This window comes from Notothenia rossii (genome assembly GCF_949606895.1).
Source record: "Notothenia rossii genome assembly, chromosome: 7".
In the NCBI taxonomy this organism is placed as follows: domain Eukaryota; kingdom Metazoa; phylum Chordata; class Actinopteri; order Perciformes; family Nototheniidae; genus Notothenia; species Notothenia rossii.
The window spans coordinates 15,245,797-15,271,444 of NC_136905.1; the positions used below are offsets into that span (position 1 = coordinate 15,245,797).

The 25,648-nt window shown below is 38.1% G+C and overlaps 3 protein-coding genes across 4 annotated transcripts in view; 2 read left to right on the forward strand and 1 right to left on the reverse strand.

Annotated features, from left to right (window-relative positions):
• The window catches only part of rftn1b (raftlin, lipid raft linker 1b), a 97,204-nt gene extending 96,637 nt beyond the window's left edge, over positions 1 to 567 (reverse strand). Inside the window, exon 1 of one of the 2 annotated variants that reach the window (XM_079640477.1) lies at positions 2 to 567. The gene's annotated coding sequence lies outside the window, so the exon portion shown is untranslated. The remainder of the gene's footprint in view (position 1) is intronic. The other variant, XM_079640476.1, reaches the window with a different exon arrangement.
• On the forward strand, positions 102 to 12,800 carry LOC307046337 (cysteine-rich venom protein; the record flags this gene model as incomplete). The annotated part of the gene is made up of 7 exons (XM_079692735.1): positions 102 to 273; positions 8,515 to 8,612; positions 8,998 to 9,088; positions 10,517 to 10,659; positions 11,541 to 11,629; positions 11,784 to 11,866; positions 11,985 to 12,800. 7 exons carry the CDS (start codon positions 102 to 104, stop codon positions 12,119 to 12,121), a joined length of 813 nt encoding a protein of 270 aa, XP_079548861.1. The 3' UTR covers positions 12,122 to 12,800.
• Positions 12,801 to 16,968: 4,168 nt separating this feature from the next.
• Positions 16,969 to 25,648, forward strand: part of plcl2 (phospholipase C like 2) — a 36,096-nt gene continuing 27,416 nt past the window's right edge. The window contains exons 1-2 of the mRNA XM_079692919.1: positions 16,969 to 17,313; positions 17,747 to 18,189. Of these exons, the coding sequence (XP_079549045.1) occupies positions 17,941 to 18,189 (249 nt within the window). The 5' untranslated portion in view covers positions 16,969 to 17,313; positions 17,747 to 17,940. The remainder of the gene's footprint in view (positions 17,314 to 17,746; positions 18,190 to 25,648) is intronic.

The following is a 25,648-nucleotide window of genomic DNA, read 5'->3' on the forward strand; positions in this document are numbered from 1 at the left end:
CCTGTTTCACAAATCTGGTTGAAAAGTTCACTGCTTGGAAATGAAGGCAGCAACGTGAGCAGAGCTTCCAGCAGAGAAACGCATTCTACTTGGAGGGAGGAATGGTTCAGATCCTGTCAGATGAGCTGACTGCTGTGGAGCTGAATGGCTTAAAGGAAACACAATCCTCCGGCACACAGCAGACAAACCAGAGCGTCTACAGGCACAGCAGCAGCAGTTCCAGCGGTTTGCTTCTTCTTCCCCCTCGCCAGCAAACAGAGCTAAAACACACTTGTAAGCTTGGTGTGTTTAGGTCATGCCCAAAGTATGCCTGTGTACCGATGTTCTGCAAGCTCAGGGAAACCGCATCCTGTCACATATTTACCTCCCTCCCCTGTCTCCCTCCCCTTTCTCTCTTTTAAATCTATCTTTCTATGTGGTCTTGCTCTTTTCCTGTGTCTTTCTCTCGCTCCCCTGTGATTGTCTGAAGCAACTGAGCGCTCTGACCCAGCGTCTGTTCAGCACAGCCTCTCTGCCTCTCTGCCTATCTCTCCAGCAGCCGCACCAGTTCCACTCGGCTGACTGAAGAATCCATCTGAGGAGAGGAGGGGGTAGAAAAGAGGGGAGGTGAGGAGGGGGCTTTCGCTGGGAAATACCAGAGTTAGAGAGAGGAGGTAGAAGGAGGGGGAGGAAGGGTGACGGGTGTTGTTTAGGGAGTGAAGGACTTAAAGAAAGATGGGGCAGACAGAAATACAAATCAATAGTTTGTTTGAGAAGTAGACGGAAAGCAGAAGAATGCTGTGCCATATAGTCAATACATACATACACACACACACACACACACACACACACACACACACAGACACACAGACACACAGACACACACAGACACACACGCTTTGTGAATGGTGTTTTTTCAGAGCTGGTGATGAGTTTGACTAAAAGAGTAAATGGTTACAGATGTGTGAGGGTCTGTTTGTGTGTGTAATCCTCAGTACTTCACTGCTCTGTAGTGGTAATAAATATTTTAAATGTCCAGGTCAGGACCCCCTATGGCTCTGTATTTATTATTTAAGCCAGTTTTACGAGGGACGACCACTCTGGTGAAACACCACACTTCTGTTACATAAACTGTGATTTCCTATACAACAACAACAACAACTACTGCTACTTAAGGGAGAACAACAGCTGATCCATGTCCTTACAGAGCATCATCGCTTGAGGCAAACACAAATCTGCCTCACTGCTGACATCAGGATACAGTTTCCGTCTCTGTCATTAACTCTCTGCAATGCTTAAAATCTATTGATGGACACAGTAAATGACTGTGTGGTTTGACCCAGGTTTGGCCTTTAGTGCTGACTGTTGTACAGAATTAAATTACTGTTTTGATTGTTAAATATTTATCAGCCTTTCTACAGCTACAATCAATCAACACAAGACTACATGAATCGAAAAGGGATGGCTTGTAATGAGAATTATAACCCACATCTGGATTCCATTATATAAAGCGTTTTAGTGTCTTTCAGGTCATTGTAGTGGTTTAGTTTGTTTTGGTTTGGTTTTAAGCCACATGAAGGCAGCCGTTTTCAGCAGAAAGGGCCTGTTAAATCCAACGTACACTACCTGACAAGCAGCACGTTTCTGAATATTAGACTTAGACACCAGCTAGTGAGCAGCGGAGATTATTTGCTGGTTTTACTTAATTGAACAAATTTCAAGTTACCTTAACGTAAGTACTGAATGCATCACATCAAATTTGAACGTTATCATGGTACAGCTTCTTTTTAGACATTCTTTTACAAAGACGAAAAATATAAAGATGTTTTTGATATAATTTAAAGTTAAAGGTGCTGAATGAGCATCTTTTACAATGGTGACTCTTTTAGCCTTGGTAGCTATTGGGAAACAGTTTTGTTTACGAAACAATACATCTGAATAATGCAGCTGAATAACAAGAGGGGGACTTGCCTTTTGATGAGTTTGCCATAATTACTGATGAAGAGCCTCACATACTGTGATTAGAATTACTAGTCTTTCACACAATGTGCTCATGACATTGGGCTCTTCTCAAAGTCATGTATCGCCTAATGGGGGATTCACTCGCTCATTTGCCAGGGTTGTAGCTGATTTTTCAAGGAGAGCCCTCATTGTGTCGCTCAGATGTTGCTTTGGAATCTCCAGGCCCCAAATTAATGATAGGTCTCTTTAAAGATGGAGATTTCCTAATTCTGTTTGCTGTCACATCAGGAGCCCCATTAAGCTTTAATCACCCTTCCTGGAAGCATAAGTGGAAACTGCCCACATGTATCTAGATCTGGGAAATGTCCATCAGATTTTGGAAGGGCATATTTTAGCATTAGATCACCTTCACATGAAAAAGGTTCAGTGCAGGAAGGGAAAAAGGGTCGTTCTGTTAAATCATATGTTTTAAACACCCGTGGAGAGACCTCAGGGTCAGTATTAAAGAATAGTAGAAAGAGAAACTGGTAACATTGGCGGATTTCTTGAATGCTTTTCCATCCCTTTAAACAGAGCGAGATTAAACAGATGCTGAAGCCGTCCTGGAGCTGAGGCCTGAATGACACTGATGATCACCCACAGTGTAATTGCCATTATGCCAGTAGCTATAAAAACATGCCAAATTGTATAAAACATGCAAATGTTGGGAAATGACATTGACGTGATGTCATCTTCAAATGTTACACTTCATCACGTTTTTTGTTTATGACCAAATTGGGTGTTTTTCATGTTTTGTGACTTAGTGGACACTTGACCCTACAGCCACAAAGCATACGCTGTCAAATGTCCCAATGGAGAACTGTGGGAAACTGAGATGGGACAAATAATTTGAGACAATTGTAAAGATGGTAAACCATGCATAGTGTTTGTGAAAGCTGTGTTTGTTGAACCATCAGTCTTCCATGAGTGTCTGAGGCCGCATAAAGACAGCTGATTGGACGGAAGTGTGATTGGAACAAAGCACATCCTAAATGAGGCTCCTGGTTCTGCTGTAGACATGTTTTACATTGTTCAATCACAGCGTCTTTTTATTCAAAGTGTTATACAAAGATCACAGATGTCTTCTTGGTGACTAGAGATGTGACAGTGCCCCCCAGTGTTTCAGATTGGAAAGTAAGTCTTTAAATGGTGCGAAGATGTCTTTCTTTGTGGCTTTGTTTTATTGTTCCATAGATCCTTTGCAGTGTAAATATTCCATTCAGAAGTAAATGTACTTCTATTGGAGTTAGAACCAGATTATATTGTCCTGTACGGTACATTATCTTAAAGTCCCTGTTTTATAATTGCTTTGCATCCTTATATATTTTATCATATTGCAATACCTTTTGACTTTACATTAATAATTTGTAAGTTGTGTCTAGGGACTACACACAAAATATATATGCTTTTGGCTAACTAGTGCATTTACTGCATTGTATTATTTTGTAATGTCTGGCCCTTTTGAATAAACCAACAATCAGATAGTGATTAGGTGACACTAACAGTATTCATTCAAAATGACAAATATTTATACTTATTGCCCAAAATGCCTGAATGATGGAACATCGAAGAAAGCTCAAAAGCTTTCGATGCTGAAGTGCGACGTCTTATGTGTGTTAGTAATATAAAGGTCCCCTTACATACTTATGATGAAAGAATAAAGCTACAAAAGCTACTTTATTATTTCAGTGTGAATGTATCAATGTACTTATTCTACTATTCAAATGCTTTTCGATAGAACCAGACGGCTGTATGGAATTTTTGTCAGTGGGCATGCATTCAGAAGTTTTTTTCTTTTATCCTCTGATTAGATACCTGAGGAAAGCTACAGGGGCGAACAAGAACATATTTCCAACAAAAGACTTGAGCCTTTCTCGCATAATTTCCACAGAGCCACCTACATTAGGCTGTCAGTGTTCAGCGCGGGGTGTCCGCCTGTAACTGCACTCAGGGTTGTAGCATTCTGCTCTATAATGACGGCTATTACTTCAAATGGTAGAGTTATAGTTCAAGGAAAAATATATCCAAATGTACACAGCGCCAATGGTACATGAAGCACTACACCCATGACATTGATCACTGCAGACATTTGACACTGTTGACACTTGAGAACAAATGACTGTGGTTTGCATTTTCTATTGTAATGTTAGTTTAAAGCTTATGTGGAGCTCACTTGTCAAACACTGTAGCTTTATCAAAAATCTCAATTTTAAGCCATGTTTCCAATTTGTCTCGAGAATTGGCAGTGTTTATCTTTCTGCCTGTTGCCATGCAGTTATGTACAGTTATTCATGGTCTCCATCTCCACCACTGAGTCAGTGTTTTAGTGATCCATAAACATAACTAAACATCTACCTGAAGGACTAGCATGCTATTGTTAGTGAGAGAAATGTAAACAAATATGTTTCAAAGGAATCTCTGTATTGAACTTGACAAACTTCAGAAGAGAGCACAGTCCAAAAGCTTGTTTTGACCACTGAGACTGTTTGACTCCAGCTACTCATTGTACTTTAATGACACAATTATGAGGTGATAGCATTATAATGGTAATTGTGTATTAAGACACATAATGAAGAGTCAACAGAGATGAATGTGCAAGGTTTCGCCAAAGATAACAAAATGGCTTTGTTCACACAGTTTCTAACAATGTGAACAATCCAATTCATTCTACAGACAAACTACACAATCATTCCTTATGCTTCCTGGAAATAATTATATAGTTCTGCATGAACTGTACTGACTTTTGAATTCCCAAATCGAACACTGGCAAATGGGTATTATACATACTTGTGTTTTTAGATGACTGTAATTGAAATGCATATGATAAACAATCTCTTTTATTGTATTCTTCCAGTGCAGTATTGTCCGCTTAATTCAGAACAGATCATCTGTGAGATATTATGTTTAATATAATCAGTGCTCTTTGCTCTCCTAGTGTTAATGATATTGTGTGGCCTGCAGTTAAGTCTTTATTTCTTTGGATGTTATTTAAAGTGGACCTATGCTATATTGGGAAAATATATTGTAGGGCCATACCTATACAAAACATGTCTGTGAAGTTTTTTGCTTGAAATACCAAACAGATCACCCATTGTAGCCATTCCTCATACTGCTCATCCCCCTCTTTTGCAGCCCTGTTATGGCGCATTTCCACTACAGCGCGGTTTAAGCGTGCCGTGCCAAACCCGGTCCATTTTGGTTGTGTTTCCACTAGGGGTAGTACCGGCTAACGGGTACTGTTTCACAGTTTTTCTGGCTTTCCAAAATCCAGGTTCTTTCCGGGCCAACAACTGGGCTGAATATGCTAAACTAGTGAGAGAATCGCTGGCAAGGGGGCTACAACTACATCAAAATTAACATATTTTACCGTGATTTAATTTTAATACACGTTTAAAAAATGATGCCGAAGTAACAACATACTGATACCGGTCAGTGAAAACCATGAATGAATTATTTGACAAGTCTGCAGACAAAACGGCAGGCGAAACACCTTTTAAAATGTGTGTTTTCTGAATGGAGATCCGCTAAGCTAACGCTGTATATGCTCCGACCGTCCACACTCACAACAACGTCCTACAGACATAAATAAACCAGCGACTGTATTCGCCATGACACAGACAGTCTGTGGTTTGTACTTGTTTAACTTTTGTCTAGTTTCTGAACAGATATGAGGAGCTGTGAGCTCTGAGGGCTAACAGCTAACGGCTGATGTTGGTTTTCTGTGGTTCCCATTGAAGATGACGTCACGGATCCGCCTACACTGCGTTACTATAGTTAATGCCCCTGCTACTAAACTGTAATAGAAACGCAGCATAAAGTGAGCCTGGCCAACCAAGGTTTAACTATACCGTACTAAGCCATGCGAGGCCCTGCAGTGAAAATGCGCCATTAGTACGGTATAGTTAGGCCTTGGTGGGCCAGGCTCACTTCATGCTGCATTTCCCCCTGTTTTTAAAAGATTTGGGTAAGGAGGAAAAGAGAAAGGGTTTTATTTTATGACGCTACGTGAGTCCTCCGACACACCGGGGACACATACTGTATGTATGTATAAAAGACATAAAAAAGTGCATTTTGCATGATAGGTCCCCTTTAAGTTTTTATAACCCATATTGGCTATCACATATCATGAAAATCTTTTTTTCCTCCGATGTTACTCTATAAATCTCCTTCTAGATAATACTAAGCAGCATTATTGACATTGACATAATCTGGGGGTTTTTCAGTTTAAATAGTGTTTTAAAGGTGGGGTAGGTAATTTTGGAGAAACCAGCCTGAGTGCGCTAGAATTTGAAAATACACAGCTGGAACAAATCTGCCACTTCCTTACAGAGCCCCTCCTCCAACACACACAAACGCACACATGACCAATGAGGGCACGAGATAAGTTTGTGCACAGATGGAAGGCTGACAGGCAGGTAGGCCATCCAGTTATTTTAAAATGATTGGTCGTGCTTTTTACAGTACTACGGCTTCCACAGATGAGATATTTTTATGGATTTTTTGTCAAACCACTTCAGATATTAATTGCTATCAGGATGTTAAGAGCATTCCATGGAATATGACAAAAAGTGTATCTCGAGCCGGTTTCTCAAACGTACCTACCCCACCTTTAATATATATGTTGTTTGTATGTTTAAAACTTCCTCCATTAAAATGATTAATTATGTTTAGTCAGTAGTCAGTCTTATACCTTTCTGATATGCTGCATTTTGAGCCAAAGCAAATAATGGGTGCGTCTTTAGCCCACATGAGCTGTATGACTTTAATCCATTTACATACAGGAACACACGGATCTATTTTTTGTAATCTACACATGCTCCTTTTCTTTTATTTATCTTTACCTCAGAGACTTTTCCATTCTATGCAGTGTAAACTTGAACCACTGCACTACACCCTTGGGATAAACAATTCCTTGTTTACTCTGTGTGTTGCACTAGTTTAAAGAAAAACCCTCTTCAGTCCTGCATGAAAAACTTGTTTTTGTCCAGCATCAATTGTGTAAGGCCCTGGTACTCCTGCACCATTAGCAGCCGGAGGGGAATGTGCTTTATCTAAGACTGGGTCTATAAAAGGAGGGAGACGAAAGTGCAAACTCAACTCAACTTCATGAAGACCCAGGACCAGGTAAGCCTCACACTTCGAAAGTTCCTTAACATATTGTTCAGCATTTATTTTTAACTTTTGAAGATACAAATTGATTTATTTGGGAAAAAATACCAAGCAATAAAGGGGGGGAACCTGTCATTTACACATCATGATCTTTGTGTAAACCTTGTGTTTGTTCTTTTTATTTCTATATTATAAATATACGTTATTTTTTAACTGGAGAAATGTGTCATGTCGTAGAAATGTGACAGGAAGTATTTTTCTGCAATCTTACTTTGTCTGTTTTTCAAGGAAAATGTTTGCTTTCCTGATTTGCATCTTGACTGTGCAGCAAGTGAACTCTGCCTGCAATGTGGTAAATGTTATAAGTATGAGTATTATAGAGCATTGTTATACATTATTTGATGCAAATGCTTGAAAGCATGTTTAGTCGTTTATTTTGGAAGTACTAAAACTCAACTGGAGTAGTTTTATTTTGTATGACTTAAGTACATTTTAGACACAGATATTGTGCATTCTGGTGTACTTAACAGAATAAGGTTTTACATTCACATATTAATAAAACATTACTTTAAGACTACCAAAGTTTGTGACCCTGCCAAACTTTTGAAAAGCAGAAAAAAAGGCTGGCTGAAGGAAACTTCTTTTTTTTACACCTAAATGGTACGCCCATATACAGTATGTTACTGAAATCAGTTGAGGAGAGAATTAGGTGACCAGTGACCGAATATTGGTTTATATTTGATCAGCTCTGCTTTTTGAAAGTTTGATTAGAGTTAATAACTGATGATTGACACTGCACTACAAACTCCATGGCTCTGATTGTTTTTTATTCGCTGCAGAGCAAATCTCTTAAGCAGCACAGGGGAAAGAGAAACATGATATTTGTTAACTGATTATCTGATCATGCACAGGATATAGAGACAGTTTCTTCAAATATGGAAAAAAGTTACTTTTATTAAAAGTTGCGGTTGAAGCTTTAAGTTTAAGCAAAGTTTTAATGAAGTTAATACAAAACATTCAACAATTAAGTTAACTTAAATTGTGATTCACATACTTCTAAGAAGTAAAATTATTTTACTTTATCCTCTCTTCATCTCCTTTTCTTCCCTTTCCGAACCTTTCTGCACCGTGGTCGGTCCACAGCAAGGTAAGCAGAATGTAAACATCATCAGGCATGTTTAAAGAGCCATTTCATTTTCCAGTTTAAACTCTGATACCAAGCCAATAAGTCTCACATTATGATTATAGGATTTGGTAAAACCCTCTATATTCTTTTGTAATGTCAAGCCATTTCAGAGTTATTACCCCACCAGGATATGTATGAGTCATAGCCTAGATATTAAGCAAACAGAGTATTAACAATGTATTATTTTTAATCTGTTGTTACACATTGGTTTTAGTGTATGTGTCTCTGTGTGTGTGCAGACATTTGCCCAGACAACCCAGCAGTTCAGGCTGAGATCGTTAACTATCACAATGAACTGAGGAGAGCAGTTGAGCGTGCCTCGGACATGCTGCTTATGGTCAGTCCTTCTTTGTACTCGGATAATCAAAGTGGCTCAGATAATATTTACTAATAATTCTTATCTTTTGTTTTCCCTTGTTTGTGTGAATACAAAAAAGTGACATTAAGTCGGTGAGAACATGTCTTATCATGTCATTGTGTATTTTGGTTTATTTTTGTCATTGCAATTACTGTAATGGTCTTTTTTATCTTATTATCATTATTGTTTTGTAATTGTTTAGTCATCTTTTTTGTAATAATTTTTTATATAGCACCTGCATTTGTTCTCTGTACTGTATGTTCTCCTGTTATTGTGTTATGTGTGGGAAAAAACAATAAATAACGGCACAATTATGTTTGCGGGTGTTAAAATCTTTACATGTTTTTCTTTATTTCTCATACAGAGCTATGATGAAAAGGCAGCAGTCAATGCTCAGGCCTGGGTGGACCAATGTATTCTGGCTCATGGAGCGCCCAGCACCCGCATGATAGATGGTATATTTTATCCTATTTTGTTCTTTGTCTCTCTTTTTTGTTTCTTCTTATCTTGCTCCACATACATTGTGCCAGAACCTTAAATAATATCTCAGATGTTCATCCGTTTAATGGTTCTCTTTAAACCAACTGACCTTGTGATTGATTATCAATCACAGTGACATTATGTTATTCTTTTAATTACCTGGAATAGGATAAGTTATCATTATCATTTATTAATGATAATAATAATAATAATAATAATAATAATAATAATAATAATAATAATAATACATGAGACTTGTATAGCGCTTTTCTAGAAACTCAAACACGCTTTGACAGAGAATAAAAAAATATATATATATATCTATAAAAAAAGAGATAAACAAAACAGAAAGTGGGGGTGGGGGTGGTCAGTGGTTGAATGCAGTGTTGAACAGGTGGGTTTTGAGTGAGGTTTTGAATGCGGTGAGGGAGGAAGAATCTCTGATGGATTGGGGTAGTGGGTTCCAGAGGGTGGGTGCAGCAACGGAGAAGGCTCTGCCACCCCAGGACTTGAGGTTGGTCCGGGTGGGGGGACAGGAGGTTGTCAGCAGCAGAGCGGAGGGAGCGAGTGGGAGTGTGTCTGTGGAGGAGGAGGTCAGTCAGGTAGGATGGGGCCAGGTTATGGAGGGCTTTGTATGTCATGAGGAGGATTTTGTACTGAATTCTCTGGGGGATTAGAGGGGGTAATGTGTTCACGGATTCGGGTGTGGGTGAGTAGACGGGCGGCGGAGTACTGACTGTATTAAAGTTTGTTGAGGATTTTTGCAGGTGAACCATAGAGGAGGCTGTTGCAATAGTCCAGACGGGAGGTGATGAAGGCGTGGATGAGGGTTTCTGCAGCAGTGGGGGAGAGCGATGGACGTAGACGGGCGATGTTTTTGAGGTGGAAGAAGGCTTTCTTGGTGATCTGTTTGATGTATTTGTTGTAGGAGAGGGTTTGGTCAAATATGATGCCTAGGTTTGCGGATGTGAGGAGAGGTTTGAACTGGGAAGCCACCTATGTTGAGGGGAAGTTATGGATAGATGAGCTTTTTTGGTCCAACGATTATTATCTCAGATTTATCGCAGTTGAGTTTGAGGAAATTGAGTTGGAGCCAGGATTTTATTTCAGCGATGCGGTTTGTCAGGATGGAGTGGGTAGCAGTGGAGATGGACTTGGTGGAGATGAGAAGCTGGATGTCGTTGGCAAAGCAGTGGAATTGAAGTCCATGAAAGCGTATAAAGTGACCAAGGGGAAGCAGGTAGAGGATGAACAGGAGGGGGCCAAGAACTGAACCTTGGAGGACACCTTGGGGGATGCCTGTTTTGTCTAAATAACTTGATTTACTGGGACATGGAAATAAAAACGGTGTGTTTGAAGACAGCGATTAATCAGTGCTGCCATGTGTTCCCACCAACAAACAGGATATGAATTAGGTGAGAATCTGTTCTATTCATCCTCACTTGACTCGTGGACTGACGTCATCACTGACTGGCATGCTGAAGTTTCAAACTACCTGTATCCAAGTGGCTCCACCAACGGCAAATTTGTTGATCACTACACTCAGGTAACGCACAGCAATGTGTCGACAAAGATAAGAGCAGAAAATAAAGTAGGCCTACATTGTGACCTTGTGTCAGCAGCAATGCCATCAGTTTTAAAGATGCTTCTTTGTTAATCGATGATTACTCTTAATTCATTATTTATAATATCGGAGTAATACCAATTGTTGAAATTAAATGTAATAGTGATTTACCTTCAGAGAATTATCATCAGACTTTGTAGTTCCCATGAGCTCTGGAAAGCGGTTTAGCGTCTTTCAGCTCACTTTTTGTTTTTTCATCCACGATTGTTCATTTTTGTTGTTTCTCACGGATCTCATTGCGTCAGTTTTAGATGCAAAAGGGAGCTGCTTTTAGAGAAAAAGCCAATTAACCAAATAAAATGTTTTAGCAGCTGAAGATCTAAACCTTTCCCTTAATAGTTGGTTTAGACCAAATCTGCGATAATAGGACATAAGTTAGATTAATAGATTAAGGTCTCAATAAGGATTTCTGACAGATAAGTGACCGTTTATTTTGGATCAAGATACTTTTTTTGTTCCTAGAAATACATTTTATGATGTATTATCTGTACAAAATAGGTGTGACCAATCCTGCTTTCAACTCTCAAATAAACTGAAGATAGCTTTTTTGTACCAACATTGACAGAAGATATATACAGTATGTTTGTATTTCATCTAAAACAAATGGCCATTTTTTTTCTTTTCCAAATGTTTAAATTTCACTACAAATATACGCACACAAACATTTCAATATTAAAACTGACAATATAGACATATTTTAAAAATGTTTACAAAACAATGTTTGACAACCAATAGACATCACTGTTTAAGATTTTCCTACTTAAAGTGCCACTGAAGAAAGTCAATTTTTTTTCCGTTGTCAGGTGGTGTGGAACAGCTCCTACAAAATTGGCTGTGGTGTGAAATTGTGCCCCAACGGCATCTATTTCTATGCTTGCCATTATTACCGAGCGTATGTGATCCTCATTTAACTTGCTTACCCATAAAACCCTGGAGTTATATGCATATGATATCTGGGAGAGCTTAACGGTGGTGGAAAAAATATGAAGTGTCTTTATTGAAGGGGTTGAAATTGGGTAAAACACTGTTAATTATTTTGTTTACAGAGGAAACTTCAAGGGTTGGCCACCTTATCAAGAGGGACCCCGGTGTGGTTCCTGTCCCAATGACTGTGAAGGCAAACTCTGCAGTAAGTAACACATGTCATCACAAATACACACTCTGGGTTCTTTTTATAGAATATATATTTGAATGAATATTATCTACTAAGGTAGAAAAGAGCTAATATCTTTATTGTTTCATTCCAGCCAACCCATGTCCTTACATTAACAAATACCTCAACTGTCCAACCTTGAAAAACCAGGATGGATGCACCAATGGGCTGGTGAAAGCCTGGTGTCCAGCTGCATGCAACTGCACCACTGAAATCATCCCAATAGCCTAAAGATCAGCTGGTGAATCTGCAGCACCTAAAATGTTCAGACTAATTACATCCGTGTTGATTCTTTGCTCTACCAAGCATTCTACTTTATATATATAATCAATTTAAGCTTACGATGATATATAAATGACACAAGTACAACTATAGTTAGTACTGATGTTTTGGTAGGGGTTTAAAATATAAGCCTATAGATATTCTTCATCAGAATTTTCTTAAATATTCCCTTTGTTGTATTTGAATTAACCTCTGCAATCTTTAAAGGGGACCTATCATGCAAAATGCACTTTTGTACGTCTTTTATACATGAATATGTGTCCCCAGTGTGTCAGGGAACTCACCAAGTGTCAGAAAACACAACCCTCTCTCTTTTCCTCTGTACCCAAATCTCTAAAAACGGGGCTGCAACGGAGCTTATACAGACTGATACAGATTTGAAATTGTTCTGATGTCAGAAACGGGGTGCTCCGCCTATATGGGCAACTCTCCACCTATCAGGGTAATGAGAGGTTGCAGTGGCATGGTAACAGCATGGTAACAGCATGGTAACATGACGCTCGTGGAGGGGGGCGTGGTCAGCTGCAGCTCATTTGCCACAGAATCAGCCCTTGCAAAAACAGGGCTGGAATACAGCAAATGGAGCGAAATGAGGCATGGCTAAAATACATGATCTGTTTGGTATTTTGAAAAAAAAAACTTCACAGACATGTTTTACATAGGTGTGGCCCTACAATATATTATTCAAATATACCAACATAGGTCCACTTTAAGTTTGTCATATATGGTACTTTGGCATGAATGTTAAAATGTGCAAAAAATGTCAGCTCAAGCAGAAATATAATTATACTGATAATCCACCCATACTCAAGATAATATGTATCAACTATATCAATCATACACATAATCATAGAATAAAGGCTATTTTAAAATTCAAGGTTTGTTGTTTGTTCTGTTTGATTAAAGGGAAGCATATAAATGTTGCTTTAGTTAATGTCATTCTTCTCTCTATATATCATGCATGTGACAACGTCCACTGGCAATTTTGTTTATAATTACATCAACAGTGCCAGTACAAAGAGCCGAAGAGACACAATGGACAGTGGATGCTAATGCTTCTCCTTGTCTGCTGATTGTGTAAATAGACAATTATTTGGGATCAGGGATCATCAACATGTCAACTTTATAAACTGACAATAACTCAATGTTAAAGCTTGTTGCACTGCCACCAAATGGCCAAAGAAAAGAATACTTCTGCTGATCTGAACTACAGCAATGCTCTAACAAGGATTAGGTTAGTTAGGGCAACCAATGCTGTGGTTATGTTGCTTATTACCTTATGCAGCAGCCAACAGTAACATCAGGTTAGTTGCTCAGTGAAGCTCAACAGACATTTGACAGTTAGTCTATATGAGTTTGTAGACTGACATTCCCATATCTAATGATATTAAGAAGTCTACATTTTGCACTTTCAAACTACAGGAAAGACATTTCCGGAGCCGTAATTACACAAACCACTACTGTACATTATGAACATTATCATAAGTGAGACCAAAGATAAGAGATTCTTAATCAAGGGACATGGATTTAAATATCTAAATGTCCCCTTTAATGCCATCTTACATTTTCAAGATTATTCCACCCCCTTGGATGAATTTAAATGTTACAACATTTAAAATGATAAGGGTTTTTGATAAACTGTGCTATTGGCTTTAGTTTATTCAAAAACAACTCTCATGCTGATATAATACACATCAATTATGCGGAAATAAAAGTGAGGTAACTATCATCACAGTACTCCAACTTTCACAGCATGTTCGTCTTGTCAAGACTGCAATGTAATTTTCTTTAAATATCAACGTTGAATAAATTCATGTTATTTGTCTCATAGAATCTAGGCTGGCTGACACTAGATCTATGGTCTAAGCCTGGGGTTCAGTTCTTCCTCAATACTTTGCGTGATACTGTTGGGTTGATATAGCCAACAGGACTGGAGTAGCAGAAACAGCAAAAAAAATAAAAAATGTGTAACAACATTTTCTTTCTTTCTATGGAATTCAATCAAATAATCAATCAATGTCTATTTATATAGCCAATATCACAAATGTTACATGTGTCTCAGTGGACTTTAAAGTTTATACAGAATATCAATAAGACACCTCTCCTTGGACCCTCACTTCGGACAAGTAGAAACTTTCAAAGAAACCCCACAGTTAATGGGGAAAAATTGAAGGAACCTCAAGGAGGGATCCCTCTCTCAGGACGGACAGACGTGCAATAGATGCCGTGTTTAAATTGAAAATATAAAACATTTACATAGGTAGTCCATAAGTTAACTTATTGGGGCCTGAGAAAAACAATTACTTTGACATGTTCACAACCAGGTGATATAGGCACAGGTGTCAAAATTAGACAATGCTTAAGGGGGAAAAGGCCAAAACTGTTGGAAGTTTAAAATATTGCTAAAAATATCAACTTTGGCAGTGATTTTTCCAAAAAGGATATATAGCATTTTAGGAACTTATGTACTTTTCAATAACCAGAACAATCGCCACCACTTGTAGACCAGCAGATGGCTCTGTTGTACAGGTCCCCATTCATCCTGCTTTTGTATCCCAGTTTAGTGTATCTGCCTTCATCTGAACCAGTGGTCTATGAATAACATGCGTTAAATCATGTAGAACAATGTTATGCCTCACCACTCACTCTCTGTGTCTCCTTTACAAGAGACTATATCAAAAGCTATATGAACTACATCGAGGATATGTGTTCTATCCTGTGTGGCTAATACTTCAAAGTCATCTTTAAGAATTGATGCTTGATGTTATAACTCTGCTTGGCCACATAGGTTAATGTGCACAGGCAGTTATTCAGAGAAGCATATTACTCCACCATCGAGGCTGGTTAATCCTCTCAATGCACTGTCTACATAAAGAGGAAGACCTGACACAATGTGAGGGTGTGACCTGACAACAAAGTCATGTGAGCCGTTCTAAGGGGTAATGGCTGCCCTTGAGAGATGTCATAAGAAGCCTCTGAATAAAGCACATCAAAAAGCAACACTATTAATAATAAAGAAAAGGAGATGATGTACAGCCACACAATGCAGAAAATAAGTTACGTTATATATAAAGCCTTTAATTAGTCGGTATATTGGTTTACCCCCAGGATTTAGTTCCAGAGAGGTCTGCGTTTTAACCCATTGAAAGCTTCCAGTGTAACTTTCACTCTTGTTCTGTTTAGAGCACTTTCATCTTTTTTTCTGTGATCTGCCTTTTTAGTTTGAACAGCACTACGTTTCCTGGAATTACTAGTGAAAGTAACTCAGCAGTTAGTTTTTTTTGTATATAACTTGTGTCAGTACGTTTTTAGTTGAGCATATTCAGAAATGTTTAAAAAATAAACATCTTTTATGCTTTGCAATGTTTTTCTTATTGGATTATTTAATGTTTATTTTATGTCTATTCCTATTCATGTTGACTTTTGTGTTGTTTTTAATGTATTTTCCTGTTGACTTATGTGTTGTCTTTAGGCTAATTTCTTGTTGAAGTTTCTCTTCTTTGGATTTTCTTGTTGACTTGTGTGTTGTTTGTAGCCTATTCAAATGTTGACTTTTGTGTTTTGAAGTTATTCTTTTAGGTTGTGTGCTGTACGAAAATACTCTCTTTTAATGTACGTACAGTATAGACATTTTAAATGCCCACTAACACGTATTGCAAACTATGTTTAAGTGTGAATGCTATGGAATTGGTTCATATGCTAAAGCCACCTGTCCCTATACGATCAAAATGTATATTAACAAAGAAACACACACCTATTACCCCAAGGAAAGCGTATGTGCAGATGTGGAAGAAGTACTCAGATGTTGTACTAAGTAAAAGTAGGTAAGTAAAAGTAAAACTACTAGAGTGTAAGAAGTACACAAGTGTTAGCATCAAAATATACTGAAAGTACCAAACTAAAAGTACTCATTGTGCAAATTGGCCCATTTTAGAATAACATTTGATGTATGTTTTGTTTATAATTATTGATGCATTAAAAGGGTTATCAAAGCTGGTAAAGGTGCACCTAATTTTATCTAATTAATGCTGTAGATAATTCTACTCCAGGTCTAATTAAAGTCTTATTTAAGTGTTTGTATTTCACATAATTTATCCAAATCTGCAAAATAACTAAAGGTATTAAATAGGCTACATGAAGTAAAAGTACACAACTTAACTGTAATTTGTAGTGGGGTAGAAGTACCAACACATGTAAATACTCAAGTAAAGTACAAGTCCATCAGAATTGTACTCAAGCACAGTACTTGAGTAAATCTACTTAGTTACAATAAATCTCATCTGGCTGGAAGAGAACTCTGCTCCATAGTTTCTCTTGGAATAAAACTACATTGTACATTTGACCTTTATATAATCTGTCATATTAATATTCCTTCTGTCATATATGTATGTATATATATATATATATATATATTTGTATATATAATACCTTGTTAAATTCAACATGTATATGTTCTACTTTCTTGCTTATTTCTAGTCTTTGAATTGTTATGGTATTGTACATTGCCTTGTCTTCTTATGCTGCTGTAACACAAACATTTCCCAAATTGGGATCAATAAAGTAGCATCTCATCTTATCTTACTTTACACCACTGCTGTGGTATTGGTTCATATGATGAAGCCACCTGTCCCTATACGATCAAAATGTATATCAATATAATTACACACCACAATGAACGCGTCTGAGGTCTGTGAGGCAAAATGTTGAACCCGGTATCCGGGTTGATTTGTTCTTCAAAAATTAAAGGGGCGTTTCTTGTCTTTAGGCAAAAATAATAATTAGGTTTGATTGACAACACTGCCTGTGTTGACTGTTGCGCGTTCACGAGACATACACAACTTTGTAGGCGACTCCTCTGAGCGACGGTTTATAGAGATGTAATGAATTATGCAAAGTGTCGTTTTTCTTTTTAACTGTCGATACTGACTGGCGGGGGAGGGCATTCCTTCCTTCGTTAGCTGAACCGGGCTAACATCATAGGGTTGTTTTGAATGGACTTTTATTTTGGCTTGGAAAACTAACTTCACCGAGCAAGCTAGCCAGGCTTCCTAGCTCCGCACATAGACAGCAGTCGGCAGTCTGTCTGTTTGCCCAGTTGCAGCAACAACTTATGAAGACCGTCCTACCCATGGAGAAACAAGGCAAGTACAAACATATCCGTGTGTTACAATAGGCTAATCGTGAGTTTTGTTGCAGAGTGGACTGACCTATAACTTAACATGCTTTTAGTATTATTTAACTTAACGTTACCGATTGCTGACATACTGAAGAGGCTGGGTTTACAACGGTTAAGGCAAAATCAATGGATCGGTCTGTGAAGTGAACACGGTTGAAGTATGCTACACACGGTAAACTTATAGAAAAATGCAACAAAGCCCGTACACATAGTAAAGCACACGCGTTGTATCCTGCTGCATTTGCATTGACATCCTTCACTGATTCAAGTTAACATCCGCTTTCAGTGAACACAACATGTGAACGCTTCTCCTTCGTAACGCTGAATTGCTGTTACCATTTTCTGTTACTAATGTCATGCTGCTTAATTATGCTAATCACTGGGGTTTCTCTTTACAGAGCACAGTGCACGGAGCAAGCCCCTCTGTCTGTAGGATCCTGACAGATATGTGCACCGAGAGATGATATGGCAGAAGACTCGCGGGCAAATGTTAAAACAGGGCAATAGGCCAGGCAGGAAATTGGTGTAAAGCTGAAACATAAGGCTTTGCTACCCAGCAGCTTGTGTGTCTGTGTGTGTGCTCGAAGTGCCTATGGCGGAGTTTGGGGAGGACGGCTGCCTGCCTCCATTGAATCTTGAGGATACGGCCGTGCCCAGCGACGAAGCAGCTGGGAAGACGCATTGCGAAGTGTCCGTCTTGAATGGAGATTGTGGGATATCAGAAAATATGGTCGGCTCAGGGTCCATCGTCGCACCTGGCAACCAAACCGGGGAAAGCGCCAACACCTCTGTCGGATTGGATGGCAAATCAGAAATACCACGCAGGAGCAGCATTATCAAGGTAAACATTGAAGTTAAAGTCTCCGGGTTTTGTCATTCAATATGGTAAGCTAGCTTGCACATCTACACCGGACATAGGTGTTGGGAGTTACAATTCAAACCCCCTTGCTTTATTATTCATCTCTTTTTTAGCTTCTTTTGCTGCTTGTTATTAACCTCGCCTATTACATGGTTACACGTTACATTTCAGTTAAATAGGTGGTTTTCACAATAGAGGCCGGTCATGTGAACACCAGAAGCACATCCTGTACTTTGTCTTAATATATTGCACAGAAGTATTGCAGAACTTCTCTTTACTGATTTTGAATGCCAGTAATGTAGCTTTGTCTACATGCCTGTAAAGACAACATAAGATGGGATTCTCTTTATAGTTTCCAGAAGGGAAACATTTGCTACAGCAGAGAAGTAATGCAGTGAAATGTATGTCAGAAACAATTGTAAATGCTCAACTCATACAACAAGAAGCATGTGGTTTAAATGGCCATTATTTTAACAATGCAGATGCTAATACAGACATGTTTCACAGATATTAGGACATTATAAAATAAAGATTGCACATTCAAGGTGACTGAGATTAATGAATAGTGTTTTCAAAGAGAGCTCAACAGCAAAGACACAGATACCATGCATTTGCAATATGTATACTATATGATATGTATGCATGTAGTATGTATATACAGTTCAGCCTGTACAGTACTGCAGCAAATAATGTAACATGATACTGATACTGACTACTGGTAATACAATATTATGCAGGGCTCCTCAATGTTCTGTATGTTGACTTAACACTTACACAGATTTATTGGTAGGTTCTGCCTAAACATGGTTAGAGTGTTGCATACTGTTAGCATGATATAAATACAATAATCAGTAACATAACAACATATCTAAAATGACTATGAAGGAAACTTAGAAAATGAAAGAATATCCCGACAGCCACTCTAGGCTTAACCTGCTCCAGGTGCTGATTCTTGGTGCTCTTCATAACTGCTGAAATGCACACGTTTCAGAGGGATATGCAAATAACCAACACACCTTTTAACAGATTCACATTTTGAGTCTATTTGGATTAGTCTAACTCCAGTCTAAAGCTTTGCACTTTACTTTACCCGTCTCACTGGTGTGAACGTTGGTAGTATTGCTTAAGGGTTTACAAAGATGATGACACTTCCTCGCATTGCATCAATCTACTGTATGTTGAAAGCCTTTGAAACATTGTCTGTAGCTAATGTCAGCAACACTGTACTATACGTTCACAGCCTCTACTGCTGTAGCTGTCATAATGTCAGCCATATAATTGTAAATGAAGACGTTTGAAAAAGGTGAAGGGAAGTTGCTTTGTTTGACTAAACAAAGGATTCATTATTTTTTACATTTTTAAATTATCTTCACAATAACGGCAGTCTATCCCCACAGAACATTACCGTAGTGTGGACATATCCTGACAGAGATGTCAGAAATGGACGCCTCTTATTTGGATGTTGTTTGCATTTGGCTTTTAGAGGTCAGTAAATTAGTACCGTAGTCAGGCTCAGGGACTGTATTCCCTCTAGGGCCAGCTACATTAAAAATGCATGAGCTGCGTAAGGAATTTCTTGAATAGCACTTTTCAAATAGTATAGTATGGTGTGTTTAAGTGAATTTGGTGGGCTAAATCTTTTACCATGTGCAAATCAATATCATTATTAGGTCTTTGATTTGATGCTTTGGAGAGATTTCCCAGCTTTGGGTACAGTGTCTGGCAGTGGACGGGGTTCAGCTGTGCACCGTATTGTCAGCAGGTATTACTGGCAACACATTCTTGGCACATTGTAGGTGCTGAACTTAGATGTGCCCTCTGCCTGGAGATTGATGGGCTTATGTTGACATTTCTGCCTTATAATGTTCCAAGTAATCTCTCACTACACAAGAAGCTGTCTCAGTTCCCAGCTCATTTGAGTGTGATTTGTTTCAATGATGTGTCCACTTATGTGAGCTATAGATTGTGAAAATGTGAGGAAGCTTATTTGAATAAGACATTTTTATTTTTCTCTCCTTTTTGAGGACATTTCGGATTCCCCTTAAAACCTTTTTTGAAAGAGGAGACAACGAAAGGCTTCTTTATAAAACCTTTCATAGTTTATCATGGTTGTCTAGTGCCAGGGTATCCATGCAGGCAAGAACTCATTTTAAAATGCCCAATGATTTAAATTTAATAAGTGCCATATCGCACGACAATCAAAGCCTTTATGACAGGACATTAGAAAAAAGGGAAGTGCACGTCAAGTCAGCGTTAAAAGATTTTCTGGCGTTTCTTTAGCAACACAGCACACGGACGGATAAACAGCAAGTGAGTCACAGCAGAGACTTCCAATTGGTTGAAGCCATAAATTAATGTCATGTTAAGTTAACGCTAAGAGAACATTGACTGTTACCAAGGTTTGGTTTGATGCAGGAAGGGCAATTCTTAGTCAAGACAGAAAACTTATTTAATAAAGTTGCTATTATTTAATAAAGTTGCTATGCTACATAGACACTAACAAACCAAAATGTTAGAGATCATATTTGGAAAAGACTGACTTGATGTTGATTTCTAATTCACTGATGTTTGTTCCTTGTTACATAAACACTGTATTAATAATGTGGACATTGAAAAGTGATGTTAAAAATGTAAGATACATGAGTAAATGTCGCTTTAGATAGATAGATAGATGGATAGATACTTTATCGATCACAAATTGGTAAATTATTTAATAGATGGAGAAGGTAGACATAGGATGCCATTATCACTTATTTTGTAATGTAACTCAGAAATTCCTTTCTGAGGCTATCAGGGAAATTAAGTATGCAGCAAGCCTTGCCCTTGTCTGCATGCCAATATGTCCTTCAAGGCAGTTGTTTATACTTTTGACAGCTATGAGTGATTGAATGTTGCACTGAGAAGGGGGATGTGAAGGGGTGGACCAGGGTTAACAAGGCATCGTGTTTCACACTGTCAGTCAGCAGCGCCCTCAGTTCTTGTTGAACTGCTTCTCAAAAAGATGGGAGGATGTGGTCGGGACAAAACCAACCACATTCTCATTGTAACAGCTTTAATAACAGTGAACATTAACCTGGCTTCAGTCAAGGTGTCTGTTGAACATATTTCGTGGTGGGGGTGTGTAGGACTATGTTTTGTAGTGAGTGGGTACAAGCTAATGGCACATCGAAACTCGCATGTGGAGACGTTTCCACGGAAATACTATGTGCACTGTTGCAAAATACCACTTTTGCAGATCTCTAAATGTGATGGTTGCTGAATAGGGAACTTAATGTGATACTCCACCCAAAATCTGCACACACCCTACCAAACCTTCTTACTTTGAATATTTCGAACCCTTGTTATTTTTAAATATATCACCAAATTCACTGTGTCTTTACTTTGGCAAAGTAATGACTTTTTCGGACATGCTGAGCCTATGGATAACAATAGAAAATGTTGCAGAACTGAGTAATAAGCACTTTAAGTGTTTACTTATTTTAAACTCTGTCTTCACCATTTAATTGTAACCATGTTGTAAGTGGGTGTCCAGTGGCAGGAAAAATAATGAGCCAACGGATACATTTCTTCCCACTTTAGGTCTCACCTCAGATCCTTTTGAAGAAAGAGGATATTTTCATTGCTTGGTAAATAACACTTGTTTCACAGCTTGAGTCGCAGAGGGAAACAAACTGACTTTGTGATATCACCCTGTTAAAAGAAAAATAACAATATGGTGTTAATTATGGTGGACCAGCAGTGCTGCAAATCCAAGACAAGTTTCTCCTTGGGAATCATTATATTGTATCCTATCATTCAGTCAGGCTCAGTAACTATTCAGCTCGCAAAGTGTGATTTTTGTGAGTTTTAAAATCATTGCAGAATTATTAAGATGAGCTTGATTTGTGCTATCTGGAAGACGGTAGTAGTAGCCTTTTATCTGTTAAGGTTAGACCGAGTTTGTATTTTAAGTCAAATTCAACCTTTTTAATTAAAAAGAGAGGAACCCATGTTCTGCTGATGAGGAGCAAAGCTATATTAAAACTCATTGTGTATTTGTTACAAGCAATAACTGAATTGTTAGTTATTTTGGTAACTTTGCCATGAAGAAACATTGACATTCCAACTCTTCCCGATTATAAACAATTTTGTACATTCTATGTCATATTTTTCGATATCTTGCGTTGTGGTAAAAATAATGACTTTCCTTTATATGCTACCGTACATTCATCCATGTACCCATTGCATGTCTTGCTTTTATAGAATCAAATAGACGATTAAAGCAAGGAAAATCAATTATAAGGCAGTGCGGCTTCAAACTGAAACTTCATAGCACTCAGACTTAGCGTCTCCATTCAGCAAAAATGTGCACTGCACATTGTCTTTTATGGAATTGAGTGGCATTTAAAAAATGGTAATGGCAATGTTGATATAGCCAAGCATTGTCATATTAATTATTCATAATGCCACACTAGAAACTGCCACTTAAGCATAATGATGGACTTCTCAACCACCATTTATTCTAAATATGCCAACCACACATAGTTGTTTAACCAAAACTATCGTTGAGCAATAAAGCGTGTATGCTTGTGTGTAATCAAGTTGCCCAACCCAATACCACCACTGCAGTTGATGTGGTTATTTATTATAGATATTTTGACAGCCATCTGTGATGCAGGGTCCTTCTGATGTCTCAGGTTCTTTCTTCTTGGCTACATGTGTTCAAGGTGGTTCAGTGATCAGCCGCTTACATGACTAACTGCTTATTCAGTCAGTGATTTATCGCTGCTTGCCTCACCCAGGTATTTCAAGGGTAGCTCAAATGACTTGGCAGTGATTACAGTGCTGCTGCATTAATGGGAGAAGGTGGCTCTATGTCTTTTCAAAATAAGTTTAATTAAGATCTTTTTTGTAATAAAAAGAAAAAAACTTTCCTCATCATAAATCTAAATCAAGGCTGCGACTGATATGTCGATACAAGATATTTATAAACCTATAAATGCAAGTTGTAATGTAACTCCTCAAATGCATGTTTATTACAAATACTGCCGTCACATGAAATTGATAGAATTGAATGTCCTTCTTGGAATGGTTCAAGGAAACCCAGTATTTGCTTTTGAAGCTCTATGGATCTTACATTTTTCTTATGCAACTGTTTAAAAGTGCTGATGCACACGACTATACAGTAAGTGTGTTGGTATGGCTTACATTGATGGTAACTGCTGCAGACTCGAGCAGCACCTTGTCGTGAATACTATCCCCAACCCTGTTTACTGTACCTTTTCTCTTTTTGTAATTAAACAGTTTTTATTTTGTTGACACAAACTGAAGTCACGCAAAAGTCGAGTTCTGTTTGCAAGTAATGTGCTAGAATGTAACTGCAACTAAATTGGAGCTGTAACCATAATGTATCATTACATTTAAATTGTTATTGAGTTAGCATAATAACACACATTAACTGAGGCACTGTCAGCAAAGCAAGACTGTGCCTCAGCATTGTCTTGCATCTCTTTTTAACTTGAAGAGGCTCCTAGAATCAATCAGCAAAGCTGTTTTGTAACTGTTGGCTGGGAAAATCGAATGAAATTGGCAACTAATATATACATTTTACTCACAGTGTAGGCAGAACTTGAAATGCCTGCCAGTGTTCTGAAACGGTCTCACCATGGTTGCCTTCTTCAGATTCTGAGCTGATGCACTTCACTCTCTCCTCCGTGAGTCTGAACTGTGACAATTTTGCTCATTGCCCAGTTAAGATCTGATCTGAATGTGACTACAATCATTCTCCACGATTGCAGTGTAATTTGTAAATGCATTAAGGTCTGACCGGATTTAATCATTTATTAGTGCACAGTGTGCTTTACCGCTGTTACAGTGCACCTATCAATAACTGGGTAAACAGTTCCTATTTATGTTTATTGAAGTTCAGTTTGATTGATTTTGTGTTTCTGATTGTTGTCTAAAAGTGCTTTGCAGGCTGTGTCAATTAGAAGATATGTTTTGTGAATGAGACAAAGACCTTTGTTTTTTTTCCCCTTTCAATCTGAGAGCAGATAAATACACTAATCTGGAAGTGTACAATTTCTCAAAGACTAGATTTTCAAAGTGTATTGTGTTAAATTCAAATAAATTTCACAGAGTTTTTCTATGGTCCATGCTTCACACTTTCCCAAAGTGAAAATGAAAATCCTTCAACTAGTTTTTCTGTAATCTTTCTACAGAAAGACAAACAGACCGACAGACAAACAGAGACAAACATGACCTCTTAGTAATTAACATGCTTGTGAAAACGTCGCATAAGAGGCCACTTGTCTGGGTCTGGGTAACTGTTATGCAATTCCATAGATAGCCCAGGCTGTCCTCATATTAACAAACACTGTCGGGCTTTATGCTTTTTCAGGCATATGACACAGTCTGCAACTTAAGAGATGCATCACCCCTGTGGAAATGTTCTGTTTAATATTGCTTTTTGGACCAATTGATTTATCTAACTGTGGATAATGGGTCAATCATGACTTGATTGAAACATGTATCTCCCTCCCAAATCCTAGAGCCAAAAGAATTAGTTCTGATGATGTCAATGTCGGAATAGCTCTGTAGAGAAAATGATGGTCCTAAGGTGATTCTTCTCTGGGTAATTGTGTAGTTAATTTTCCAAGCTTAAATACTGCCATAGAAATGCCAAAGTTATAATTGTTCCTCTCACTTAAGTCTTTGGTCTTTCCAGCTTTAGGAAGTGTTATTTAGAGGTCAGACAATCCAGCGACTGAAGGCAGCTATTATTTTGATGCAGCTGTACTACTAACGGCCAACTCCCAGTGGAAGCTTTTTAGAAGCTTTTTAGAAGCTTTTTTGACGTCTACAGAACAGATACACTTCCATTCTATTACATGAATCAATCCTCACTGCCTCCGTCCCACGGAGACTCCCATGGTTTTTTTAAGCTTATGGTTTAGTTTGTCGTGTTAAGTGAAGCAGTATCTGCCTAAACAGCTGTTTAAATCCCAAAAATTTCCAGCTGTGTTTTAAACGCATTAACCAAGTGTTCATTGATGGATAGAGACTCCCTGTGAGCGTTTCTGTTTCATTACAGGCATATACTTTTAACAAATTGATTCAATACAAAATAACACAGACCTACATTTTATAAATGTCTTCCCTTGGAACTGACTTGAAAGGTATTTTGATTCAGTTAACTTTTCCTGCCTTACTTCTCATTTCTAGTTGGGTTTCCTCCGAAAACCTAAAATAAGTGATGAGTCCATTTGTCCGTTATATGAATCTACATCAAGCAAACTCAAATGTAACAAATGGTCTGAACAACAATTACCATTCTAATTACACAAGAGGATAAATGCAACCTGTATAAATAATAAAAGTAAGAGAAAAAAAAATAGATCCAGTTAATAAGCCTAAACCAAAACAATATAAAGTCAAAACCTGAAGGGAAAACATTCTAAGA